The sequence below is a fragment of the Epinephelus lanceolatus genome, chromosome 13, assembly GCF_041903045.1.
Source record: "Epinephelus lanceolatus isolate andai-2023 chromosome 13, ASM4190304v1, whole genome shotgun sequence".
In the NCBI taxonomy this organism is placed as follows: Eukaryota; Metazoa; Chordata; class Actinopteri; order Perciformes; family Serranidae; genus Epinephelus; species Epinephelus lanceolatus.
This window is the reverse complement of record NC_135746.1, coordinates 43,078,433-43,106,405: the sequence shown is the minus strand read 5'-3', so window position 1 is coordinate 43,106,405 and position 27,973 is coordinate 43,078,433. Positions and strand designations below refer to the sequence as shown.

At 43.3% G+C, this 27,973-nt stretch overlaps 2 protein-coding genes across 4 annotated transcripts in view; one reads left to right on the top strand and one right to left on the bottom strand.

Annotated features, from left to right (window-relative positions):
• Window positions 1-16,641, bottom strand: part of ddhd1b (DDHD domain containing 1b) — an 83,824-nt gene extending 67,183 nt beyond the window's left edge. The window contains exons 1-3 of one of the 2 annotated variants that reach the window (XM_033619731.2): window positions 15,764-16,641; window positions 1,284-1,460; window positions 820-948 (exon numbers count right to left, since the gene is read on the bottom strand). In XM_033619731.2, the coding sequence (XP_033475622.1) occupies window positions 820-948; window positions 1,284-1,460; window positions 15,764-16,499 (1,042 nt within the window). In that variant the 5' untranslated portion in view covers window positions 16,500-16,641. The remainder of the gene's footprint in view (window positions 1-819; window positions 949-1,283; window positions 1,461-15,763) is intronic. The other variant, XM_033619732.2, reaches the window with a different exon arrangement.
• An 810-nt stretch (window positions 16,642-17,451) lies between these two features.
• Window positions 17,452-27,973, top strand: part of cgrrf1 (cell growth regulator with ring finger domain 1) — a 30,334-nt gene continuing 19,812 nt past the window's right edge. Inside the window, exons 1-4 of one of the 2 annotated variants that reach the window (XM_033618932.2) lie at window positions 17,452-17,589; window positions 19,475-19,611; window positions 21,921-22,098; window positions 26,344-26,491. In XM_033618932.2, coding sequence (XP_033474823.1) covers window positions 17,564-17,589; window positions 19,475-19,611; window positions 21,921-22,098; window positions 26,344-26,491 — 489 coding nt within the window. In that variant the 5' untranslated portion in view covers window positions 17,452-17,563. Of the gene's footprint in view, window positions 17,668-19,474; window positions 19,612-21,920; window positions 22,099-26,343; window positions 26,492-27,973 lie in introns of both variants that reach the window. The other variant, XM_033618931.2, reaches the window with a different exon arrangement.

Here is a 27,973-nt window from a genome sequence, read left to right as displayed (position 1 = left end):
TGAAGCTGCACTTGTGCTTCGGCATCTTGGAAGCTCAGAATAATGCTGGTGTCTGCTGCTTCCTCGTTGTGAGTGTTGGAGATCCGCCCATAAGGCAGCCTCTCAGGGATTATGCACACACACACACACACACAAGGAAAACCGGACATTATCATTAATTTATAAACAACCCCCAGACGCCCCGGAGGGGATGTGAAAAGTGGACATGTCCGGGCAAAAGAGGACGTTTGGTCAGCCTAGGCGGCCCTCTTCGTTTGCAAGGGCAAGGACGGCACATCATTCCTTGTCTCCCCAGTCGCTCATCTTTACAGTGTCTGTCAGATTTGCATTTCCCTCTTGTTACTAGCTGCTCGCTAATTCCTGCTATCAGCTGTTTCCTGCTTATCTACCTCCAGTGGCTCGCACGTGTGGCGTCATCAACAGCTCCTCCCATAAGTCTTCAACAGCCTCTCCCATTGTGGAAGTCTGTTTAAACTTAAAGGGTTCCGCCAATATGACTACCCTCCGAGGCGGAAAATTGGGCGCCTTGCCTTTCCATGTCTGTGTGTATAAACACTCGCAGCTGGCCGGCAAATCGGCCCAACATTCTCAGAAAATCTGGTAGTGTAAAAGGGGCTATTGGCTCCAGACCATACACACATTTTGCCCCATCCCCAGCCCCTTTGACCCTTGACCTTGTGTTTCACTCAAGTTGTATGAGACATGTCAACACCGCTGAACAAGTCAATTGTTTCAGAGTGGCTCATGGAATTGAATGGGAACAAGATATTGCATCATATCTCTTCTCTTGTGTACAGCTCGTGACATTTTCCCATATACCTTTAGAGAAGCCCAGTTTCTGAGTGACAGTACGTGCGATCTTGGAGGTGGTGGCATCACTGTACAGGTAAACCTCATCCACACTGTGCCAGTCCACATGACTTCTGCTCAGTTTCAGACTGTGGATGGCTGGGAGACACAGGCACAGTGATTAACAGCAAGTGACACACTTTATCTGACATAATTAATTTACCTTTCCCCATGAGGGTGAGTAGAATGTGTGTGTATGTGTGTGACACATTGAAGTGCATCTACAGTCATGATACAGACTGTACACACACTCAGTGTCTTCTCTCAGGCGCAACCTTGTTCAGAATGGCAGTTACCCCTAACGCACACACAGACACACACACACACACGGCTACCGCTTTCACACACCTGCAGCCTGTACACATGCCTATCACACACACACATCTCTCTAGGTCTACTTTCTTCCACATTCTCTTTTACATCCCATCCCTTACCGTCCTTGCTGTCCACTGTGGTGGTCACCACCTCCATCTCATAGGTGTCCCTCATCTGTTGCCCCCTGAAGCGGGCGAGGTGCTCCATCTCGATGAGGTCACTCTCATCCTCCTCCAGGGGAAGCCACGTTCCATCAATGAACCACTGACCCCTCATCACAGGAATACGGTCTTGCTCTGAGGGACACCAAATGATGTTTACCACACTATGTTAAGGCTGTTCTAGCTTATGCTTGCTTTATTTCCTTACCTATCATAAACAATGTACAGCAAACACATCCACTAACACAAAAGAGAGATTATAAGCAGGTCAAGTGAATAAGACAAAGAAAAAAAAGCAGTGCCACACTAGCATGACGTTAAGTGAAAATCAGTGAATTTGAGTTAGTCTGACTATAAAATCATTATGTCAAAGACACGCCATCAATGACAAGGGGATGAAGTCAGTACAACAGTGGGAGGATTTGCATCTAACCGTACTCTGCTTTAAGTGATCCTCTGTGCTGCAAGAGCAGTAGTACTAAATTCTAATGGTATTTAAACTATTTGGTAAGGCAGTTTGGCTGTATACAACATTATTATTGTTTGTGGGGAAAGCTGCAGAGACACAATTACACAATTACAATTACACAGACACACACACACACACACACACACACATACATACACTTCATTCACAGTTTTCTACCTCATAAAATAGTGTAATTAAGCCCAAATGTGTATTTCCTAGATAAACTTCGGTTTTGGCTGACATTGCCCTGAATGTTTTTCACCTTGCCTCCCAGGGCCTCTATGGCTGTGCCTCAGAGGTAGTGATGACCTCATGAAGCCTCATGAAGCATTTTCTTTATTTTCTGAGCCCACTAGATGGCACTCTTGGTTTAAAGAGAGAGGTTCAAAGAATGGTTATTCAGAGTGTTTTAAACCTTTTGTTGAACAGAAAGCGCCATCTAGTGGGCTCAGAAAATAAAGAAAATGCTTCATGAGGCTTCATTTGGCTATCACTACTCAGAGGTAGAGCGGGTTGTCCACTAATCGGCAGATCACAGTTCGATCCCCAGCTCCTCCAGTCTGCATGTTGAAGTATCCTTGAACAAGATACTGAACCCCAAATTGCTCCCGATGATGCTTCCATCGGTGTGTGAGTGTGTTAAAAACTGAGTAGTAGGTGGCGCCTTGTATGGTAGCCTCGGCCACCAGTGTATGAATGTGTGTGTATGGGTGAATGTGACTCATAGTGTAAAAGCAGTAGTATAGTACAGTATTTACTATAGTATAGTATATTATGCACAGTAGTACAGTATGTACAGTAGTGATGTGCTGGTAAGGGTTTTTAAAACCCTCACCAACCTGACCCAAGCCAACCCCCCTAGTTTCTAGTTACTTCTCTCAAACTGCATATGAAAGTAATTGGTTACTTGGGAAAATAAGTTTTGTATTACTTCTAAATATCTGCTTCATTAATGCACACATAGCTATATTACTTACGTGTTGCTGTGACAGTGTAGGACAAGACAACTATTAAGTTTGATCCATGTACCAATTATCACTATGATAAAAAGTAAGTAGTGAAACAATAAAACACAACAGATATGTTGTGATAGGCCTATTTATTGTAGCCTGGTCAGGCCTTGAAATCAAGCAACACAAGTTGGTTTCTAACACTCTCTTGGCAGAGAATAATAAATAACTATTCCTCAAACATTTGACAGTCATGTCTTATGATAGGCCAAGTAAAATCAAAGTAATAAAAGTTGGTTACAAAAACATAAAACACAGTGGAGCTTTTCATTTCTAACCTTAACAGTAATCCAAATCCAGCCTATAGAGCCTGCTTTTAACATGCATCTTGGGTGGTCCAGTCCCAATTGAACAGTGCTAAATACAAGTGCAAACAACCACCAAGAAGCACGGTAATCTGATCACTCATACCACTTGCAGAGATGGTCTGGGATGCATTGGTCCACGAATCTTTTTCGTAGTGTAAACACTAATGCTTCATGAAGCATCCCTGAAAAGGACTATGTCATCATTGCAGGACGAGGTGGGCGTTTTGATGTTTTTTGTCCATTTTACCATGAGTTGGATGAAGCGTTGCATGACCTTCCATTGCTTTGCCCTGTGGAAGGAGAAATGCTGAATTCTGCTGACAGCGATATCTCCAGCTGCAATGACACAAATCAAATTAAATCAAGTCAAATCAGACTTTAATTGTCATCTTACCAAACATACAACAGTTATACAGGTAGAACGAAACAGTGTTTGCAGGGGGTCGTTGCAACACTAAATTAATAAATACTAATACCATAAAACAGACATCAATAAAATAAAATAAAACCCTAACTATCCAGCAATAAATCACAACTAAAAGTCCAGTATGACAGTCAAACATCACACATCAGCAGTGGCCATTTTCAGAAAAAGTGACAGTTGGCATTTGGCATTTAAAGTGACCATGCGCAGTGCTGTGCAGTATGTAAAAGGTGCATGGAATGGAGAGTCCAGTTTGACTGTTTAGCATCCTAGCAGCCTGTGGGAGGAAGCTGTTAAGCAGCCTACTGGTCCTAGACGTGACGTTGCGGTAGCATTTGCCTGATGGCAGCAATTCAAAGCACTGTGGAGAGGGTGTGAAGGATCCCTGATGATGCTCAGAGGCCTGTCCCTGCATCGGCTCTGAAAAAGTTCCTGGACAGAGGGTAGTGGCACTCCAATGATCCTCTCGGCTGTCCTCACTATCCTCTGCAGGGCCTTTTTGTCTGACACATTGCAGCGGGCATACCAGGTGGAAATGCAATATGTTATGACGTTCTCAACCCCACTTCTGTAGAATGTGGTGAGGATACTGGTGGGGAGGGATGCTTGTTTTAATTTCCTGAGGAAATGCGGTCTCTGCTGGGCACACTTCATGACCCTGATGGTATTCTGGGACCAGGAGAGATCCAACAGCACTGTTGTCCACTCTCTCCACTGTGGAGCCGCTGATGCAGAGAGGCGTGTGCTCAGGCTACAACCTCCTGAAGTCAGCGATCATTTCCTTCGTTTTCTCTGCATTGAGCACCAGGTTGTTGACTCTGCACCAGCCCTCCAGATGTTTGACCTTGTCCCTGTACATGTCTTCATTGTCCATGTGGATGAGCCCCACAACTGTGGTGTCATCCGCAAACTTGAAAATCAGGTTCCCCTGATGTCTCACTACACAGTCATTTGTCTTGGTCTTGTAGTCCATCAGCTCCCAGATAACCTGCCACATTTGCCTGGTGTTTCCTGTGTCACTGAGGTGTGACCCTGTAGTTTCTCCATGTAGGCCCTTTTTGCTCCCTTGATACCCTGTGTGAGGGCGGCCCTGGCTTAATGGAAGGCAGCTGCATATACCACCCTGAAGGCTGCGTCACGGGATCTTAGCAATGAACAGACCTCTGAATTCATCTACAGCTTCTGGTTGTTGCATGTGGTGAAGGACTTGGTGACAGTTACATGACTAACATGACTTGCAAGTATGTTAGTGAGCAGCTAGCGAGATTGTGGGCGTAATAACTGTGCACGGGCCCTTTGACCTTCCAGCATAAGTTACGCAGACAGTGACAACATCTGAACACAAGTGGTAAGCTAGACGCGTATGATAGACACAGGAGTGAACAGCAATGAGTCTCAGCTGTTTACTTGTGTTTGGTTCACCAAAACGCATGTTAATACCAGGTGTAAAAAGGCTCATGGACTACAACGTACAACTATATTTCTGCCTTGCTGTTGAGGACAGAAAAATAAATAATGTCCATTTCCTTAACAGCAAGCTCAAGCAACTGAACTGTCAGCCACTGTGAGCAGTGTCAGTTTAATGCTGACTGATTGGTTGATTGATGTCATTGTTGTGCAGATTGACCGGTTTGGGTTAGATTAGCCATTGCGTACGGTAGTCCATTTTCTATCTGTGATATTCCTATGGAATATTTTGGTAAGAATTACTCAACAGCAATGTTAGAACTGAAATGATAACAAATTTCCTTGTTGGATGCTGAACAATGCTTGATTTTTATTGGTTCGTAGTAGCTTGTCTTCTCTGCTGCAGTCTCAGCGCATATATGAAGTTCACCTACCTGCAAGTAAGCAATCCTGTATTATAGAGTGCTGCAGGGATGGTATTCTTTGGTAGGCTGCAGCGAAATTAGCTTTGCTCTGTTTCCCTTTTCAAAAAGCCAACGAGACTTTCCCATTTGACAGGAATATTGCAGAAAATAAACTCAGTGGCAAACAAAAGTTTATCAATAGCATAAACACAGTTGCCAAAAGTAAAAATTTAACGTTAGGCCATGAACAAACTGCACTGCCATTGCATGACTTAATGTTGCCACCACAACGACGCTGTAAAGCCATGTTCAGCGTGATGACATTATGTAGTCTCATTTAGCCACTTGTTAGCAACTAACTATTTTAAGACACCTAAAACATTTATGAATTCGCGAGTGGGGTATTTACTGACACGTTTGTGTCGTAGAACAAAATGTGAAAGTCTTCTTAGCTTGTGTTAACCACAGACCTTATTTTAGGTACCTACCCAAAAACCCATTCAAAAACCTCCCTGACTTAAAGACAATGGAACCAAGAGTGCTAAAATGCTATCTCATTTCCAGGTTTCAAGGACTCTGTCCTGCACAGCTCTCTGGGTGCATTCATAAATACTTGCTCCGAGTGCTGGAGCACACCAGCACAAATTAAAGCATTCATTAATTCGGAGCACTGTTAGAATGCCCCATTTGATTATTCAGAACACCACACTTTTGGGGCAGCAGAGTGTGCTCTGGGCATTCAGTCTGGAGAGATGGAGCAGCAGAGCACCAAGCAGAGTGAATGTGTGATTAACTTAGTGGTTTGTTAATTAATTTAGAAAGAAAACACTGTTTCTTTAAACAACAGCACTCTCATTTTAGTGTAGAGCCTCACTGATTGCCTGGTTGTTGCTTTTGTTGGTTGGCTAGGTTTAGGTAAGAGGAGTGAGATTGGTTAGGGTATGGATGTCAGGGTAAGTCAATCAGAGGCAAAATAAGTTAAAGTAGGGCGGGTCATACCTTTGCTATCCTACCGAATGCAAATTCACCTCCAGTACATAAAATACTTTACACTACTTTGAGTACTTCGAGTTTGTGGCACGTTGTCCATTGGTGCAGTGATATGTGTGATGTATATTCACAGGAACTCTATTAGGTGCTATGTACTACCCGGACTATAATTGTGGTTGCACCAGATTAGATAGGAGTCTGACATGTGGTCCTCCTGTATGTATGTAACCTGCCCACTGAGCCACGAGTAAACCTGAGTTTTACAAGTTACTACATGGTGTGGTTATTGTGCCTATTATGATTAAGAAACACTTCATGGTGGCAGCGGTAAAGAACTCTCTATGAAGGATGAAGATAGACTAAAAAGATTGTCTGTGGATAATTACTGTCATCATGCAAGTAGGAGTGCGCCAGAGCTGTTAGCTGCTAAGCTAGCTACCAACGCGACGTCATGACTTCGCATCTACCGACGATGAACTGGTCCGATCTGGATCTGGGTGAAGCTATCTCACTATTTAAACAGAAGATGTCTCTGTACTTAGAAGATGAGGAAATAACAGATGCAGCTAAACAAGCAAGGAAAATACAGTACAGGCCAAAAGTTTGGACACACCTTCTCATTCAATGCGTTTTCTTTATTTTCATGACTATTTACATTGTAGATTCTCACTGAAGGCATCAAAACTATGAATGAACACATGTGGAGTTATGTACTTAACAAAAAAAGGTGAAATAACTGAAAACATGTTTTATATTCTGGTTTCTTCAAAATAGCCACCCTTTGCTCTGATTACTGCTTTGCACACTCTTGGCATTCTCTCGATGAGCTTCAAGAGGTAGTCACCTGAAATGGTTTCCACTTCACAGGTGTGCCTTATCAGGGTTAATTAGTGGAATTTCTTGCTTTATCAATGGGGTTGGGACCATCAGTTGTGTTGTGCAGAAGTCAGGTTAATACACAGCCGACAGCCCTATTGGACAACTGTTAAAATTCATATTATGGCAAGAACCAATCAGCTAACTAAAGAAAAACCAGTGGCCATCATTACTTTAAGAAATGAAGGTCAGTCAGTCCGGAAAATTGCAAAAACTTTAAATGTGTCCCCAAGTGGAGTCGCAAAAACCATCAAGTGCTACAACGAAACTGGCACACATGAGGACCAACCCAGGAAAGGAAGACCAAGAGTCACCTCTGCTTCTGAGGATAAGTTCATCCGAGTCACCAGCCTCAGAAATCGCAAGTTAGCAGCAGCTCAGATCAGAGACCAGATGAATGCCACACAGAGTTCTAGCAGCAGACCCATCTCTAGAACAACTGTTAAGAGGAGACTGCGCCAATCAGACCTTCATGGTCAAATAGCTGCTAGGAAACCACTGCTAAGGAGAGGCAACAAGCAGAAGAGATTTGTTTGGGCCAAGAAACACAAGGAATGGACATTAGACCAGTGGAAATCTGTGCTTTGGTCTGATGAGTCCAAATTTGAGATCTTTGGTTCCAACCGCCGTGTCTTTGTGAGACGCAGAAAAGGTGAACGGATGGATTCCACATGCCTGGTTCCCACTGTGAAGCATGGAGGAGGAGGTGTGATGGTGTGGGGGTGTTTTGCTGGTGACACTGTTGGGGATTTATTCAAAATTGAAGGCACACTGAACCAGCATGGCTACCACAGCATCCTGCAGCGACATGCCATCCCATCCGGTTTGCGTTTAGTTGGACGATCATTTATTTTTCAACAGGACAATGACCCCAAACACACCTCCAGGCTGTGTAAGGGCTATTTGACCAAGAAGGAGAGTGATGGAGTGCTGCGGCAGATGACCTGGCCTCCACAGTCACCGGACCTGAACCCAATCGAGATGGTTTGGGGTGAGCTGGACCGCAGAGTGAAGGCAAAGGGGCCAACAAGTGCTAAACACCTCTGGGAACTCCTTCAAGACTGTTGGAAAACCATTTCAGGTGACTACCTCTTGAAGCTCATCGAGAGAATGCCAAGAGTGTGCAAAACAGTAATCAGAGCAAAGGGTGGTTATTTTGAAGAAACTAGAATATAAAACATGTTTTCAGTTATTTCACCTTTTTTTGTTAAGTACATAACTCCACATGTGTTCATTCATAGTTTTGATGCCTTCAGTGAGAATCTACAATGTAAATAGTCATGAAAATAAAGAAAACGCATTGAATGAGAAGGTGTGTCCAAACTTTTGGCCTGTACTGTATGTCATGGAATTGGAGATGAAAGATTAAAAAGACTGAATGCCAGTGGTCTCAGTGATGATGATAAGAAAAAGCCTGCTAAACTATGGGAATTCTTTGAAAACCAGTTAAAGTTAAACGTGAACTTCAGAATTCATAGACTCCACCTGGTGCAACACAGGCAGAAACCAGATGAGAATATAGATGATTTTGTGAGTAGAGCCAGAACATTAGCACAGAAATGTCAGTTTTCAGACGAAGAGCTTAACGAGCGTCTGATTGAGCTTATTATTGCTTATTCCTTAGCAGAGGTTCTGGCAGAAGGAAGGAACTCTGAAGCCCTGACAGCAGGTAATGAACAGTTAGGCAAACTTGGCCTGTCGAAGAGAAAAAACACAAAGAGAAAATCCATGCTGTGGATAGGGGCCGTACATATCATAACTGTGGGAAAAGTCACAAACCACGTCAATGTCCTGCATATGCTTGTGGTGCAAAAGGTCACTGGGAAAGGTGCTGCAGGAAGTCCAAACGAGAGCGCCAGCAACATCCTGGTCAGAGCCAGAGCCAGGGAAGTAAGTGACACCCACCACAAAACAGACAGCACAAACACCAACCCCATAAAAATAAAAAGCAACAGAGTGGGGCTCGCATACATGCTATAGACAGTAGCAGCAAACAGAAAGTGAGGATGAAAGTACCTACCAAAAACAGTTCTGTTCCATCACTATCAGCGAAAATTGCATGCACAGCATAGACAGCAAGCTGCCCAGAGAGGAGGCGTACACTGTCCTGAAGGTGAAACCACCTGACCTACCTGGTCGTGGACACACACTACGTCTCAAGATTGACACAGGCAACACACTCTCATCACGTACCTTCAAGCAGATGTACGGTGAAAATGCATGCACCCAGAGACGGTTGAGAAAAACCCACAAGAGGCTATCTGCATACAGTGGTCATGCCATCCCCTGCCTAGGCACCATTGACATTCCATGCCAGTACAATGAACCCAACTGGATTAATGCCAAGTTCTATGTTGTGGACGTACCAGGGCCAGCTGCAGTTGGTCTGCCAACATGTGAACTGTTAAACCTAGTGACTGTCAACGTGGATGCACAGGGCTTGACGCTAACTTTTTTCCCAAGGAGCACATGTGCTCCTAAGTTGAAAAAGTAAGGAGCGCACAAAGAACTTTAGGGGAACAATGTAAATTGATCAAATAATGTGTTTTCCGTAATAAACGTGATGCAAATAGACATTTACAAGCAAAATTATTTAATGAATTTGTATACAAAATGTACAGAAAGGTAAAATCATCAAGTTTTGAAAAAGTATTGCAATTTAATTTTGTCTTTAATGTTATTATCTTATATATATTATCTTTGCAATATGATTATCTTATATAATGTTATTACTATCCTAAAACATTCTCCAGGTCCTCTGAAACTCTGCAGGACTTATTTCCACCCTGCCCAGCAGCGGTACCGTGGCGAACGGTCCCTAACTGCGGGGAGAACTGAGTAGGCTTCCCCGGAGGTCTGCCGCTTTTCCCGGTCCCTCGTCTCCGCCACACTTTGACTTATTTCCACCCAGCCGACAGCCTGGCCGTGGAGAACGGTCTCTAACTGCGGGGAGAACGGAGCAGGCTTCCCTGGAGGTCCGCCACTTAACCCAATCCGTCTCCTCCACACTTTGACTTATTTCCACGCTGCCAACAGTGGGACTATTCATTGTGCTGACAGTGGCTTGGAAAACCGCCCATAACCATGTCACACGGGGAAGAGGGAAGAGGGAAGGCGGCTGGAGTTCCTCCAACATTTGCGGTTAGATTATCATATTTTTTTTATTGGCAAAAATATAGGCTGCTTTGGCTGATTTTTTTATGCGCACATGTGCCCCTAAATATTTTTTACAATTCGCACACACCTATTTTTAGTCGCAAATGTGAGTGAAATGCTCGCACTGTTGAGCGCTGATGCAGTAACTGAGAATGGAAACGTAAGCCAGAAAAAAACAAAACAGACAAAGACAAAAACTAAAATGAACATAACTAACAGTGCAGACCTAAAGAGAGCATACCCAGACCAGTTTACAAAATTGGTAACTTCAGTGGGGAGGCCAATCTCGTACTGAAAAAGGATGCTGAACCATTCATAGACCCACAATGCAAGTGCAGCATCCACATCAAAGATAAGCTAAAGGATGAACTGAACAACCTAGTCGAACAAGATGTGTTAAGGAAAGTAGAACAGCACACAGATTGGTGCTCAAGTCTAGCATTAAGTACAAAGAAAGACTGTTCCCTTCGTATATGCCTAGATCCCCAAAAGCTAAACGCCAGCCTTAAGAGGTGCCCACACAAAATTCTAACTGTGGAGGAACTGAACCCAAAGTTTGCAAATGCAAAAATATTCAGCAAACTAGATGCAAAAGCTGGATACTGGTCAATACACCTCGATGAGGAGTCACAACTGTTATCAACATTCCGAACTCCATTTGGCAGGTACTGCTGGAAACGTCTGCTGGACTAAGTGTCTCCCAAGATCTCTTCCAGGCCAAGATGGACCAAATCCTGGGGGGGCTCGACGGTGTTGTCAGCATAGCCGATGATACTACAATCTATGGAGCCAGTGAAGAGGAATAGGACAGGAACCTGATCAACCTGATGGTGTCACAGTCCCTGTCTCTCATTCCCCTCCTGTCACTCTGCTGCAGTAATTTTCCACTCTCCCTCCCTCTGCTCCACTCTACCTGCCAGCCACGCCCACCTTATCAGCCCAACTCTGCTCACCTGCCTACACAGCTGCAGCTCATCATAATCAGCCCTGCATATAAGCCTCTCCAGCACTCTCACTCGTTGCCAGATTGTTCTTCAGCGTCATGCGAGACTTTCCAGCATTCATCTCCTGTCTGATCTCCCGGTGCCAACTCTGCCTGTTCCCAACCTGCTCTCCTCGTCTGCCTCCTGGTAAACTCACCTGCCTTCTGTCCCTGACCTCGTGCTCTGCCTCAGCGTTTCTGGTATCTGACTGCTTGGCTGGTAACGACTCCTCCGCCTGGCCTCGTCTATCCTCCTGCCTGCTACCCATCGGTGCCTCTGCCTTCGCGGACTGCTCATCTGGCTACGACCCCCCCCGCCTGCCTCCGACCACTCCTCTGCTCTCTCCCCGTCGACACCTCCGCACGTGCAGCCGGCTCTTCGGGCCACGGAGCTTCCTCCTCGTCGTCATCGGCTGAAGTAAGCTACTTCTCTTCCCCTTCACACCAAAAGAGAACTGAACTGTTTGGAGCCGGGGGCTAAGGAGCTTCCCCTCGGTTCCACGGCCGACTCTGGCCGCGTCTCTTCCCCTCGTCTGAGCCCCAGAGACTGTGAGGGCTTTCAGCCCGAAGAACGAACTTTATTCTGTGTTTATTCTATCTGCTCCGTACCTTGTTTGCTGTGGTGAAAATAAAGGTCATTACCAACTGTTCCTGAGCGCCTGTGTACTGCATTTGGGTCCATACCACACCCGTTTCAGATGGAGAGAGCAGCAAAGACATGTATTGTGTTCAACAGTGAAAAGTGCACAATAAAACATACAAGAATCTCATTCTTTGGCAACCTGTACACAGACAAAGGCATCAAACCAGACCCAGCTAAAATCAGGGTCATCCAAAAAATGCCGACATCCCAAAACAAAGATGAGCTGAGCAGATTCCTGGGGCTGCTAACCTATCTGTCACCCTACATCCCAAAGTTCGCAGACAAAGCACACACGCTGAGGGCGTTGCTGAAAAGTGACGTGCCTTGGACGTGGGACTCTGACCATCAAAAGAGCTTTGAGGACCTGAAATCAATAATCACTGAACATGACTGTCTAAAATACTATGATCCAAGCACACCCCTGACACTGGAGGTGGACGTGTCACAGAAGGGACTGGTCGTGGCTTTGGTGCAGAACAACAGACCTATAGCCTTTGGCTCAAAGACACTGGATGACTGCCAATCCAGGTACAACAACATAGAGCGTGAAATGCTTGCCATAGTCTATGGGATGCAGCGATACCATACCTACCTGTATGGGAAGTAATTTACTGTGGTAACAGACCACAAACCACTTGTGACCATATGCACAAAGCCACTACACGCGCCACCACAGCTACAGTGCATGCTGCTAAAAACACAAGGATACAACTACGAGGTCATGTATCGACCAGGAACCCATATGGTCCTGGCAGACACTCTCAGTCGATTACCGAATCCTGAGAACAACAGCAACATCGAGCTGGATGAGCACATCGACAAAATAGACAGAAATCGAGGATCCAAAGATGCACACTGTTACTGTCATAAACTTCTCTCACGAGAAACAGGACACTCTCCGCACAGAAACCACCATCAATCCCAAACTCAATGCACTGAAAGAGCTGATCCACCAGGGATGGCCAGACAACATCAAAGTTCTGCCAAGACAACTGCGTGCATATTGGTCATTCAGAGATGAGCTTGCAATTGAAGCAGGAGTCATATTCAAAGGCAGACAGGTGCTTATCCCGGACTCCATGACCGACTCTATACTGGAACAGCTACATGTAGGACACCAAGGCATTGAGAAAACACGGCGACTAGCGAGAGAAAGTGTCTACTGGATCAGAATGAACGACGACATCGAAAGAGTCTGCAGGTCATGTAGCACGTGTGGAACATCAGGATGAAAATCGAAAAGAACCTCTCAACCCACACATCACACCATCAAAACCATGGCAGTCTCTAGCTTCTGATCTATTTGAGATTAATGGACATCAGTACTTACTGACTGTGGACAGATACTCCAAGTTCCCTGTATTGGATGAAATGCCCATGCCTGTGTCTAGCCAGGCAGTTGCACAAAAAATGCAAATGTACGTGTCTCTTTTCGGACAGCCTGATGAGATACTTACGGACAATGGACCCCAGTACACAGGGCAAGCGTTCCAAAAGTTCACAGCGGACTGGGGAATCAGGCATGTGACAAGCTCACCCCACTACCCAAAGAGCAACAGATTCATTGAGAGGCATGTGCGACACATTAAATCCATCATGAAGAAAACCCTGAAACAAGGAGGTGACATACACATGGCTTTACTACAGGTCAGAGCAAAACCCATCGACAGTAAACTACCATCACCTGCAGAACTAATCTTTGGAAGGCCAGTCACCACCCTGCTGCAGGGTCAAGGAGACCTAGGAAAGGAGGAACACTGCCTCCACCTGGAGCAAAAAACAGCAGACAGGAGCATCATGACCGCAGCAGCGGCAGGGAACTACCTCCACTCAGTCCTGGACAGAGTGTGAGTCCTAAACAAGGAAAGAGGGACTTGGTACCCAGCCACCATCATACAGAAGTGCGATGAGCCAAGGAGCTACATCATACAAATGCCAAATGGAAACAAAATCAGACGTGGCAGGAGCCATCTGCGTGAAATACACTACCCTCATGCACTAAGGAGTGCAAGGACCCGCTTCACAGAACCACAACCTCAGAATGAATCTCATGGAGCAGGAACACATTCCACTCAAACCTGTGAAACAAACACCAACACAGAAGAATCCACTAGTCCTAAGATAATACACACGAGATCTGGAAGAGCGGTTGCTAAACCAGCTCACTACAAGGACTATGATTAGAGACAATTACACGCAGTGACACACACACAAAAGGACTCTGAATAAGTTTATTGTTTTGTTGTGAGATTGACGTTCCTATGTCTATTACAAGAAATGCACTAATTGATTGATATCTAATGGTGTTTTACGCTAATGTGAGCAGACGTTATATTCTGCACAATTCTAAATAAGGGTGCTATGAAAATGTATGTTGTTATTGCTTGCAGTTCTGTCAAGAATGTTTTATTTACATAGGTTGAAGTCAGTGGGACATCCCAGCTAAAGAGGGGGGATGCAGTGATATGTGTGATATACATGTCATACGAATTACTGTTAATTTATTATGCTGATCTGTTCTGTACGACATCTATTGCACGTCTGTCCGTCCTGGAAGAGGGATCCCTCCTCAGTTGCTCTTCCTGAGGTTTCTACCGTATTTTTCCCCCGTTAAAGGGGTTTTTTGGGGGAGTTTTTCCTTATCCGCTGTGAGGGTCATAAGGACAGAGGGATATCGTATGCTGTAAAGCCCTGTGAGGCAAACTGTAATTTGTGATATTGGCCTTTATAAATAAAATTGATTAATTGATTGATATTCACAGGAACTATACTAGGTGCTATGTACTATAATTGTGATTGCACCAGATTAGATAGGAGTCTGACATGTGGTCCTCCTGTATGTATGTACCCTGCCCACTGAGCCACGAGTAAACCTGAGTTATAAATTACCACACGGTGTGGTTATTGTGCCTATTAGGATTAAGTAACACTTCAACTGGAGAACTCTATCTGTGCATCATGGGAAGGATGTCAAAACATAAACTGAGGAATCATGTGTTGAAAAAAAAAATTAACATCTTATGAGGTTTAAAAAGCTAAAAAAAAATCATAATAAGTGAATTATATCACCACTGTCATTAACTTGCTGAACATTTTGATATTTGAATGGTTTCTGAGCTGAAAGTACACAGAAGTATTTAGCAGAACAGGAGAAGATGACAAGAATGCAATGCTGCTGCTGTCACAGGGTTCACATTAATAATAGATTAATTGATAATGAAAATAGCTTTTAATTGATTACAACAATGTAATGAAAAAAAAAACCCATTGCTAACAAAGTTAGCAGAGTGATATTTTAAAATTGCAACCATCATCAGTATGTAATTGTGGTGTTTTACCACATTTCTTTCCAAGTAAAAAAAATAAAATAAACAACTGATGAACTGACTAATTGTCTAATTATAGTCCGTAAGAGTAGCCTATATTGCAGTCATGGTATGAATAGTTGAATATCTATATCTATATAAATATGGGGGGGGGGGGCTCTCTGAGGCCTCTGTCACCCCTCAAAGGCACAAAATGGTTTAGTCTGCCTCGCACTAAGATTTGTCTCAAAAAGAAGCTAGAGCCGAGTGAGTGACTAGTTATGCTACTGGAGCACAAAGGTACACTGTCATGTCTTCCCCCAAGAAAGGAAATCGGGTTCAAAAAAAAAAAGAAGCCTAACTTAAGGCTGGTGGTGCTCAGACTACCTAGGGGTAATCAGATGGTAGCAGTAGCCTGCACTGTAAGAACTTTATCATAGACATAAATTAATTGACATGCTCACGGTTCCAGTAAACAGGGTAGCATTCCTTCTCCCTGATATCCACTTCATAGAGCCCTCCTCTGACACACACTGCTTCCACGCTGATGTCGTCCAGGTCCCTCATCTCCTCCGACACCGAGTGCTGCTGCCCTCCGCGTTGCTGCACCACCGACTCCACCCGGACACTTCCACCGTCCACCGCTCCACTCTCCGGCTGGATCTCACCAGAACTGGCTGCCTCCTTCCCCTCGGCCTCGCTGGGATCGACGAGGCGTTTGACCTTGTCGGGGTTCTGCTCACAGAATCTCCGATAGACAGTCTCGATTTTTAAAGAGTCATGTCCGACGAATGGCTTCCACGTCCGCTTGTCCTCTTTGTAAAACCAGCGGACCTCCTCTGGTCCCAGCTCCGTAACGATCTCACCGCGGTGCCTGGAGCTATTGGACCGTATGCGCCTCTTGGTTGTGACATTCCCGTCACTTTCGGTGTACTCTGGGTCGATGTCCAGATACGATGTGCCCGAATATTCCTCCCCAGCCAGGCCCAGCATCATGCCATCCTGGGATAACAGCGGCAGGTGTCTGTCCAAGCCGGGTTGCTCTGGGCTCCTGTCCGCAGCAGCAACACCATCTCCCATCGGATTGTCGTCGTAGCCGGACACAAATACATCATTTGCCATATCCCATTCACTACTGCTGACAGAGTTATTCTCTGAGCTCTGCTGGCGGATAGCCGGTTTTTCCTTCATTGTGCTCATGATTTCGCCGCAAATTAGACTCAAAACATGGAGATAGCGTTACAAAAAATCACAACAATATCCCTACCGTCAGACTATTTAGCCAGATTAACGGGTTTTTTCTCCCCAGCTGATAACATCTGTATGTCGAGTTGACCTGACCCCGACAATATTCCCAAACATTATAGCTAAAGATGTAAAAATTTTCACCCGGATTGCTTCAACTAAACATAACCCCCCTGCTATACTGCCCGTGTAGGCCTACACTCCCTGATTAATTAGGCCTACGGGTTTTAAGTGATAACTGCTGAAATATTCAATGAACGCTACGAGCTATGACGGCAATCTCAGCTGCTCCATAATGTCAAGTTAATGACAACAAAGTAAATTTCCTATTCATACTTTCAAAATAAACTCGTATGCACGAGCAAGAATGAGGGACTTACAAAATAAAATACAAAGTATATATATATATACAGTAGTTAACCACTATTTACTATAGCTATACTGTAGCTTGCTACCAGCTTTCAAACTTATTTTTACTTTTATCTTGAAGACAAGTTCATCATATAGCCTAAGCAGTTTGTTTTTTCAAACTTTATTGAAAGGTATAGGAATTTCCATAATAGCAGACATGTAGCCTACTCCTTGCGTTAAGACAAATATAAGTACAGATTCAAATAAATGAGAAGCTAACAAAAGGTATTGCCGACATCATGAAAACATGATAACATCGTTAAGTGCAAAATAAAAATGAAAAAACAAACAGAAACATAGGCCTGCATATTATTCCTCCTTAAAGAAATACTCATATAAGTAGCTACATATCAGTTTTCTCATGCGTGACGTATTTAGGTTACTAGTTTAAACACACGGACGTTAGATTTCGTCTAAATGTATGGTAGTGCATATTGATGACTTTCAACTTGCTTTGTGTTAACAAAAAACAAAAGTAATTTTTTTCCTTTATATACCTTCTGGGCCACCGTAGTCCTCTCTGACTTCCTGTCATGGCCGTCATGGAGAATGTTTCGCAGCAGATTTCTTAAACAACTTGGCTTATTCCGTGACAAACATCATATGAAATGGCAGCGGTCTTCTTGGTGACCTTGTACGAGTATTCCCCATTGTTTTACATTAGTGTGGTTTCTTTGTGTTTCGTTGTTACCGCCGCCATGGTGCTGGGCTGGTAAGTGTTTAGCCACATTAGTTTAGCCACCGACCTGGCAACATGTTTGGAAGGTTGTTTTCACACATTACCCCCACACGTCTCTCTCAAGTTTTGTCCATTTAGGCAACTTTTCCTATTGTTTTATCTTTGCGACTTGGCGTGTAGCCTACTTTATCATCTCGGTAGTAACCATGACATTATAAAAACGTTACATAGTTACATTGCCAGAACATTTGAAGCAGCTACAGCTGTCACTGCTGTAGAGTGCAGTCTTTCTATCGGAGTGTTCACAAACATACGTCGGCCAAATGTATTCACAGGTATGATTGTGAGTTGTTTTAAGATACACGCGCCCTGATTCAAACCGTTTAAACTACAAATTAAGAAAATACATAAATTTCTATCTATTTCGATGCTGTCTAAAATGTAGTCTGACATTTTATTTACACCATAAGTGCCCATCTAATCATTGAAACATTGAAACGTGCACTTCACAACTGCTATCATTAAACATTTATTGGCTAGAGTTGGAAAAACAGTTAAATGTATTTAGGTTAACAGTGGTGGAATATAACTAAGTGCATTTACTCATGTACTGTACTTACGCACAGTTTTGTGGTACTTGAACTTTTCTGGACTGTTTCCATTTTATGGCTGTTGATACTTATACATTTCTACATCTGAGGGAAATATTTATTTTTAAGATATTTTTTGGGGGCATTTTTTGCCTTTAATGAACAAGACAGTTAAGTGTGAAAGGGGGAGAGAGAGAGGGGATGACATGCAGCAAAGGGCCACAGGCTGGACTCGAACCCGGGCCGCTGCGGCAACAGCCTTGTACATGGTGCGCCTGCTCTACCACTAAGCTACCTACGCCCCTGAGGGAAATATTTAAGCAATATCACGTGAGAGGGAGTGCTGTTGTACTGTTTATGAGCATGGCTGTGATTGAGTCATAAGCACGACACTGTAGGCCAAGTGCCAAAGATAATCACAGCTATGCTGATATTCAGTACAGTACAACTTTAAGTGTGATATTGCCTTTATACAACAGTTCTACAAGCTCCATTTATCAACAGTAAGGAAGCTACAACAGGTTCTATTTGACAAATAGATTTGCAGGTGGACTGTATTGTTTCCAAGCAACACATAAACATTCCTATGCACTAACTTACTACTTTGTGTAAACTAGGTCTCCACTTTACCATAGGCAAGCTGCAGTATATAATGTGGGCTTCATCTGTTTCCATTCATTTTTTTGAGCAGTTACAGTAAATAAGTCTGTTGACAGTCGCTTTACAGCCCAATCAAGCCCCTGACTGCCATATTGCATCCCACAAGTTTTATTCGGAAGTAGGCCAAGTGAGAAGACCCCTCAAATAAATGGTTCGATTATGAGATCATCGTTGACAAGTTGGCTAAAGGTTGATATAAGACGAAACCTCATGGAGTGGCTCGTGGTTCCTGAATATGCTTCTCAAAATTTCTTTGCAGTCTGTGCATTCAGTTTTTTGATTTCTTGTGTACGAGTCAAGGTGATTGATTAGAGGTCAGTTGGACACAAAACTATTTTAGAATCTATGAATATCCACATCAAATTCCACAATAATGTAACCAGTAGTTTTAGAGATATCTATTCAGAAAGGAGGTATTGGATAAAGAGTCAACAGGATAAAAGTTTGATTTGAAAAACATTTTCCCCATCACCCAGCCGAAGCAGATCAGTGAATTAATTTGGTGTGATATAGAAAAGAGAGCCTTGCATAACATAGCATAGTACCTTGTGCTCTTTCACACTTTGTTGACTCTGCCTCCTGTCCTGCAGGTTTGGCTTTGATGTCCCAGTGATCCTTCACAGCGCAGATGAGACAGAGTCCCTCCTACCAACCCCTGAGAAGCAAATGGTCCAGATGACCAATCCCTTCATCCTGGAGATGGGCTCTGGGCCGGCATCTGTCACTGGTGAGTACAGCCACCATCAGCAACAGAACTCAGTAACTGGGAATATTAAAGATAGCCTGACTTGGATTTAAAGTGTCTGGGGATCTTAAATGCTTCTTCTGTCTAACAAATGTATACAAGAGAATGACAATTAACCCTTCCTGTTCCAGGGTACTACAGGTAACACACCGTGGTTGCTGTACAGCTCTTATGTGTGGATGTCTGTACCTGAATCAGTATAGTTTCTTGGTACAGAGTACACACTGCTCAAAAAACTTAAGGCATCACTTAATGGTCACAGTGTAACACCAAGTCACTTAAACTTCAGGAATATCAGTCTGTCCATTTAGGAAGCACAAGCGATTGTGAATCAGTTTCACCTGTCTTGGTGCAAATAAGAAGTGACAACAGGTGCAATAGAGAGGCAAAAGCAAGACAACCCCAAAAAAGGGAATGGTTTTACATGTGGTGTCCACAGACAATTGCTCTCTCCTTATCCCTCCTGACTGATTGTTTTCGAGTTTTGTGTTCTGCTAGTGTCCTTGTCATTACTGGTAGCATGAGGTGGTACCTGCAGGTCAATCAGATTGCACAGGTAGTCCAGCTCCTCCAGGATGGCACATCCATACGAGCGGTCACAAGGTTTGCTGTGTCTCCCAGCACAGTGTCAAGAGCATGGAGGAGATACCAGGAGAGCGGCCATTACACAAGGAGAGCTGGACAGGGCCGTAGAAGAACATCAACCCAGCAGCAGGACTGGTATCTGCTCCTTTGTGTGAAGAGGAACAGAAGGAGCACTGCCTGAGCCCTAAAAAATGATCTCAAGCAGGCTCCTGGCATGCATGTTTCTGACCAAACTGTCAGAAAAAGACTCCATGAGGGTGGCATGCGGGCCCGATGTGCACGGTGCAGCTCGATTGGCATTGGCCAGAGAACACCATAATTGGCAGGTTGGTGCCCTGTTCTCTTTACAAATGAGAGCAGGTTCACAGTGAGCACATGTGACAGACATGAAAGAGTCTGGAGACGCTGTGGTAAATGTTATGCTGCCTGTAACATCACCCAGCATGACGGGTTTGGTGGTGGGTCAGTGATGGTCTGGGGAAGCATATCCTTGGAGAGTCGCACAGACCTCCATGTCATAGCCAGTGGTACTCTGACTGCTGTTAGGTACTGGGATGAAATCCTCAGAGCAGTTGTCAGACCTTAGTGGGCCCTGGGTTCGACCTGATGCAGGACAATGCCCACCCTCATGTGGCCAGAGTGTGTAGACAGTTTCTGGATGATGAAGGCATTAATGCCATTGACTGGCCCTCTCATTCTCCTCACCTAACTCCAACTGAGCACCCATGGGACGTTATGTAGCGATGGCAGCATCGTCACAGACTGTCAAGGGGCTCACTGATGCCCTCATCCAGATCTGGGAGGAGATCCTCCAGGACACCATCCACTGTCACATCAGGAGCATGCTCAGACATTGTCGGGAGAGCATACAGGCATGCAGGAGCTATGCACACACTACTAAGTCACATTATGAGTTGCTGTGGTAGAATTGATAAAAGTCAGCCTGTGATTTCATTTTTTTACTTGATTTCAATTCAATCAATCAATCAATTTTATTTATAAAGCCCAATATCACAAATCACAATTTGCCTCACAGGGCTTTACAGCATACGACATCCCTCTGTCCTTATGACCCTCGCAGCGGATAAGGAAAAACTCCCCAAAAAAACCCCCCCCTTTAACGGGAAAAAAAACGGTAGAAACCTCAGGAAGAGCAACTGAGGAGGGGTCCCTCTTCCAGGACGGACAGACGTGCAATAGATGTCGTACAGAACAGATCAGCATAATAAATTAACAGTAATCCGCATGACACAATGAGATAGAGAGAGAGACAGAGAGAGAGATGCAGGTAATGACAGTAGGTTACAACAACATTATTGAAAGTAATAATAATTTTTGGTGTGGTTTTGAATCCAGCCCTCAGTTGGTTGAAGATTTTGTTTTCCATTGTCCACTGTTACATCATTCTGTTCTTAACAAATTATACAATGTACATCAGTAAAGACTTTCAACTTGAATAATTTGTTCATCAAGACCTGATGTGTGATTTAAGTGTTCTCTTAATTTTTTTTAGCAGTGTGTCTGTTGGAAGCATTCATGTGAATATATGACATTCACCAATAATCTATGTGTGCAGTTATTTTTATGCAGGGTTATGAATCCTACCTCCAAATGTCGCAGCCTCTTTATATCCAATACAACCACTGAGTGGTACTTTTACTTTATGTATCCAGGCCATCATAACATTAGCGAACACTCTCTTGCAGATGGTGTGTCAGTGAGGCCCCGCTGTCTGGAGCCTTGTGTCCTGAACTGCTTCTGGGGCTGTGAGGTCAGTGCCCTGCAGGGAGCGCTGCAGGCCCACCAGCATGGCCTGCTGCTCAGCACCTCCCAGTATTTCCAGGAGGCCCTGCACTTCCGCTACCACCACTACCAGAGCTTCCAGTATCCTTTACAGTACTAACAAATACTCATATGCATGTAGGGTTGGGATCCAGATCCAGTTCTTTTTTGGAACTGGGTCCAAAGTTCCGGTTCCGGAACCGGTTCCATCACATTTGGAGTAACGGTTCCTGCAAATGGTTCCTAGATTGTAAAAAAAAAAAAAAAAAATGAGTGCGGCACGGGCCACATATTTCTGTCCAAACTCGACCGAGTCCAACATTATTTAATTACTAAAGCACTGAGTTTGTGTCACACAGTTGTTATGGTTACAGGCTATTTAACAGGCCGGGCGTGTGCTGTGGGTGCTCTGCGGAGAGGGAGACCTCCGTGTTTGAGACGGGAGCGGGCAGCGGGAGGTCTGCTTCCAGCGAGGGGAGAGGGAGAAATATAACAAAATAAGATAAAATAGGAAAACTTGTCTCCCTCTTTTATTTTATATTCAGCGTTTAATCAAAGCGGAGGCGGGTGGCGGGAGGTCCGAGACTTCCAGCGAGGGGAGCGGTAGAAACAAACAGCCAATGTGTGTGTGTGTTCTGTTCAGGTGTTGTCACGTAAATAGCAGTGCCCAAGCATGAATGCATGTAAGTATTTTTTATTACATTGTTGTGGTTAATTTGAGGTAATAGTGTTACTGTAGAAATAAGAGAATCACTTTTTGTTGTTATATATTCTCAGGGAGATGATACAAGCTCTAAATCTGAAATACACACCACACACAAATGTGTATTTTCATCTAATTGTACTGTGCAACAGTTAGAATAAAGTTTTTGTATTTGCATGATAGCATTTGTGTTTATTAGGCTATATACTTGTTTAAGTATAGCAAGTATAATGAATATAATGTAGGAATCGGTAAGGAATCGGACCGTTGAGAAGGAATCGGTAAGGAATCGCAATCGTTAAAATCCTAACGAGTCCCAACCCTATATGCATGCCCATACAGAATCTGCAGATTTTTAAATTGTTTTCAGCAGTGATTCGAAATGAAAATCTGTAGAATTCTGCGGAAGGTTTTTTTTTGTCTTGTAATGTTATAGACGATATTTATTTCTGATTGTGGTGGGGGAAAAATCAATACAGCATAGTATTGCGATATTTTGCATGGCTATCACATGCTTGATGACATAGGCTTATAGCATGTGAAATACCAAAATTAAATAGAAGCTGATACCTACACCTTATACCATTAAAGGTCAGTTGGTATTTTCTCTTTTACTCCTGGTGGTATATGTCCATGCAAATGAACCAAGCATGGGCCAAAGCCAGAGAATCAAACTCTTCTTTTCTCTGGTCCAGATTTCGGTGTCTCCGGAATAAATGTACTGCTTCCATCAGGAAATTCAAATCTGAATATTATTTCAACTTGACGTCTGAAAACTTAAATAACCCTTCTAATTTCTGGAAAACAATTAAGTCGCTTAACCCTACTGCCCCTGCTTCGCTCCCCCAACAAATTATTCATTGTTCTCAGCCAATAACTGATAAGCAATCTATTGTTGATCTTTTTAATGAACACTTTGTTTCTGCTGGATATTTGTTCGATCACTTGTTTCCCGATTTGAAATCCAGTGTCTTGTCCAGCCCTCCCACTGCTGAATAGACTCCAGGTTTTTATGGTTTTGCTTTTGAACATATTTCTACTGATCTGTCCTTAAGGCTTTAAAAGCAATTGACCCTAAGAAGTCTCCAGGCCCAGATGGCCTGGATCCCTATTTTTTAAGACTCTCAGCAGAACTCATAGCTGAAGCCCTGGCTAACATTTTCAGCTTATCCCTGTCCACTAATTCTATCCCCAGATCTTGGAAGGAGGCATATGTTTTGCCCATTTTTAAGGGGGGGGGGAGGGATCCCTCTGACCTGAACAACTATCGGCCTATTTCAAAACTCTCAGTGGTTGCTAAAATTATGGAAACCCTGGTGAATGACCAGCTAAAGGAGTTTTTATTAGAAAGCAGTCAGCTTAGCTCTGTTCAGTCTGGTTTTAGATCAGGTCATAGCACTATAACTGCTGCCTCCAAGGTGCTGAACGACATAATTCAGGGTCTTGATAATAATAAACACTACGCAGCAGTGTTTATTGATTTATCTAAGGCGTTTGACACTGTGGACCACACCATCTTAATCAATAGGCTCCATAATATTGGCTTGAGTGTCAACTCTGTTAGTTGGTTTGCAAATTATCTCACTGACAGGTCACAGACAGTCCTTGCCAATGGTCAGAGGTCATCTTCCAAGTCAGTTGCCCGGGGCATGTCCCAAGGGTCTATTCTGGGGCCTATCTTGTTCACGATTTATATAAACAACATTGGCACAGATATACAAAATTCTGATTCATCTAACTTTCATCTGTATGCAGATGATACAATTGTTTATTCTTGTGCCTCCTCTCTGTCTTGCGCTTTTCAGCACCTCCAAAAATTGTTTAGCTTGATTCAGGCTGATTTTAAAAATCTTAAACTGGTTTTAAATGCTAGTAACACAAAAGTCATGCATTTCTCTAGATCCCACTCCCAGCCTCCTGTTCCTAACATTTTCACCACTGATGGAAAGTGTATAGAACAGGTGGCTTCCTATAAATATCTTGGAGTCTGGCTTGATAAAACTTACTTTTTCTATTCATTTGGATAATCTTGCAAAAAAACTCAGGATTAAACTAGGATTTTATTTTAGAAACAAGCATTGTTTTAATCTCACTGCCAAAAAGAGACTTGTCATGGCTACCTTTCTTCCCATGATTGATCATGGTGATGTTCTTTATTATGCATGCCTCTGCTGCAGGGGTCGCGTTAACTGGATATTTTCGGTCATTGACCGGTTTTTTACAACAATGACCGGAAAATCTGAAGGCCGTCAGTCATTTGACCGGTTGCAATTACCACCCCTGCCCACTTGGCGGCGGAGTGCACAGTCAGTGGTTTAAGTGGCTGCCGTTTTCACGCTACAGAGAAAAAGTCATTCATCTGCTTAATGTAGCGTTGTTAACATAACGGCCTGGACACACCAGATGCGTTAGTGCCGCAGAAGTCCTACGAGTATACTCGCAGGCGCTTGACTGTCCACACAGGCAGCGCATTTCTCCTGTGCTCTCCACGCCAGTTAAACATCGACTCCACTCGTCTGTTCCCATCAGTACTTGTTTTTTCACTTCAACAGGTCATTTTAAACATGGGTAAGTCCATATTTTAATCGTTTTTTATAACGTAATAAGTTAATGACAATTTGTCATTGCATGTCCATGTATTGAGCGTGTTGGATAAACACTGAATGAATAGGGCATATTGTTCTGACCATTTTATTTATGTAGTCTGTAGGCTCAGTGACACAAAATTAAAATTGTAATGAAGTGATTAGGGTATTGAAAAATGTGTTCGATTATGCACTGTTGTGTTATTTTAAATTATAAACATGGTATTCCCTCACGTTCCTCAGTGCATGCTGTTGTTATTTTATTTTGAAAATTGGCCGGATTCTCTCGTCTTTTCTGTGTCCGACTCCCTGTTTGGTACGATCCGCTCTATCCAGCTTGACAGAAGCGCTCGCGGCTCGCGTGTAGACCAGATGCCGAACTGAAGCTTGTTGGATTTATTAAAAACGAACAAATGAAAACTAAATGTCTTTGAATATCTTTATTATCATTTAAAAACGAAAATTAAAATGAGCGGTAAAAATAGATTATGACCGGATTTTTACGATTATGACCGGATTTTTACGACCCTGTCGTTACTATGCTCCTTGGTCCTGGAATCAGCTCTAGAAAATGCTAAAATTAAAACAGAAGTCTGTAGCTGCTTTCTTTGAATTTGATGTGTACTGTATGTACTTTATGTATCTGTGTACTGTTGTGTTTATGTTTTATGTTGTTGTATTGTTGTAACTTTGGTTTGCTGCCTTCTTGGCCAGGGCTCCTTTGTAAAAGAGATGTCAGTCTCAGTGGGACTCACCTGGTTAAATAAAGGATAAATAAAAAATAATAATAAATAAATACAGGAAGTATGCCATTTGAAGCACACTGATAGTCTCCAATATCTGTTAGTTACTTGTGTTTGAAGTGCTTTGGGTTGGATGTTCTATTTACCATTATACAGCAATAAATCAAAGAAGTCAATGCTATCATTTTATCTTGGTAACATAATGCATACTCATGATGGCCGAGACATTTCTTTGGTTTAACCCTCCCTGTTTGGCTGATATACTTTGTTCCTACAGTAGTTCCCAATCTTAGCCTCTTTGACTGCACCCTCTCAGTATCAGCAGTGAAGACACAGTGGAATATCACACACAGATTCCTGCTGACCAGGGGATCAGAGATTTTGGGCCGTTGCCAAGGCAACACTACCCTCTTGTGGTTGTGCTGACGCTGGCAGAGCCGGACGCCAGAGACTCGTACAACATCGTGAGTCTACCTCACATTCAGACATTTTCAGAACTGTGCTGCTGGTCCTTCTTGTTTTTGCCAATGTTCTTCTTCTTCTTCTTCTTCTTCTTGTCCTTCTTCTTCTCCACCTTTTCCTTCCTTCTCTTATTCCTGTGCATTTAATCTGCCTTCTTATGCATAAAAATAAACTAACTTTGCACATAGTTCCAGTCCTATGCCAAGCTTCCTCACCTGAAACTGTGGGCCAGTAGTCCTGATGGTGGCGCTAGAGCAGCTGTCTACAGTTCGAAACTTTGTAATGTCATAACAAATCAGTCATACATGCCACAACTTTGCAGCGTTAAAATATTGCACAAATTAAGCAGAAATTTTCAGACACTTTGACCGGGCAGGAATTATGAAGTATATTACTTTGTTTTTACCCCAAACTGCAAAGCTCTTCCAGGAACACAGAGCTATAAATTAGTTGTTCAAAACTTTCTGTTTCCATTGTCCAGTGTGCTCTATGTTATTATACATGTATTGTTTTCCTTTTGGGCGGCACAGTGATGCAGTGGTTAGCACTGTTGCCTCACAGCAAGAGGGTTTTGGATTCAAATCTGGGGCTCTTCTGTGTGGAGTTTGTGTGGCCCTCCTGTGTCAGCGTGGGTTTTCTGCGGGTTTTCCAGCTTCCTCCCATAGTTCAAAGACAGGTTAATTGGTGACTCTAAATTGCCTGTAGGTGTGAATGTGAGCATGAATGGTTGTCTGTGTCTATGTGTCAGTCCTTTGATAGTCTGGTGACCTGTCCACGGTGTATCTCTCCTCTCACAGCTGGGATAGGCTTCGGCCGCCCACGACCCTGTTCCAGAATAAGCAGTTACAGATAATGAATGAACATTTTCATACGTTTGACTGGCAACAGTAGTGGATGGAAAAGTGCAGAAATTTGCATTTTCTTTTGGCAATTTTTCTGAAAATTCGGTTAAAATTTTTGCTACATTTGGATGGAAACCCAACTATAGTCTGGCACCATAGACAGCAGATAGCTCAACAAGATTATGCGTTTCCCCTGGCATCTAAAGTTGTGAATTCAAGCTCTGAGTGATGCAGAATAAATATAAATTATTAATGATAATAAACTTTACTTATAAAGCACCTTTCAAAACACAGTCACAAAGTGCTTTACAAAGCCAAATAAAAGACAAAGCAAATAAAACAGATAAAAGCAATGAAAACAGAAAACACATAACAGAGTAAAACATGCATTAATAAAGCAGATAAAATCACTGAAAGGCAATTTTAAACGTGTGGGTTTTGAAAAGATGAGACTGAGTTTGCAGCCCTGATCTCCTCAGGCAGGTCATTCCAAAGTCTTTTTGCTCTAACTGCAAAGGCTCTATCACCTTTGTGAATTAATCTGGACTGAGGAACAACAAGAAAAGATGCATCTGAGGATCCCAGGGTCCGAGAAAGAACATAGGGCAATAAAAGATCTGTTATATAACTTGGAGCAAGGCC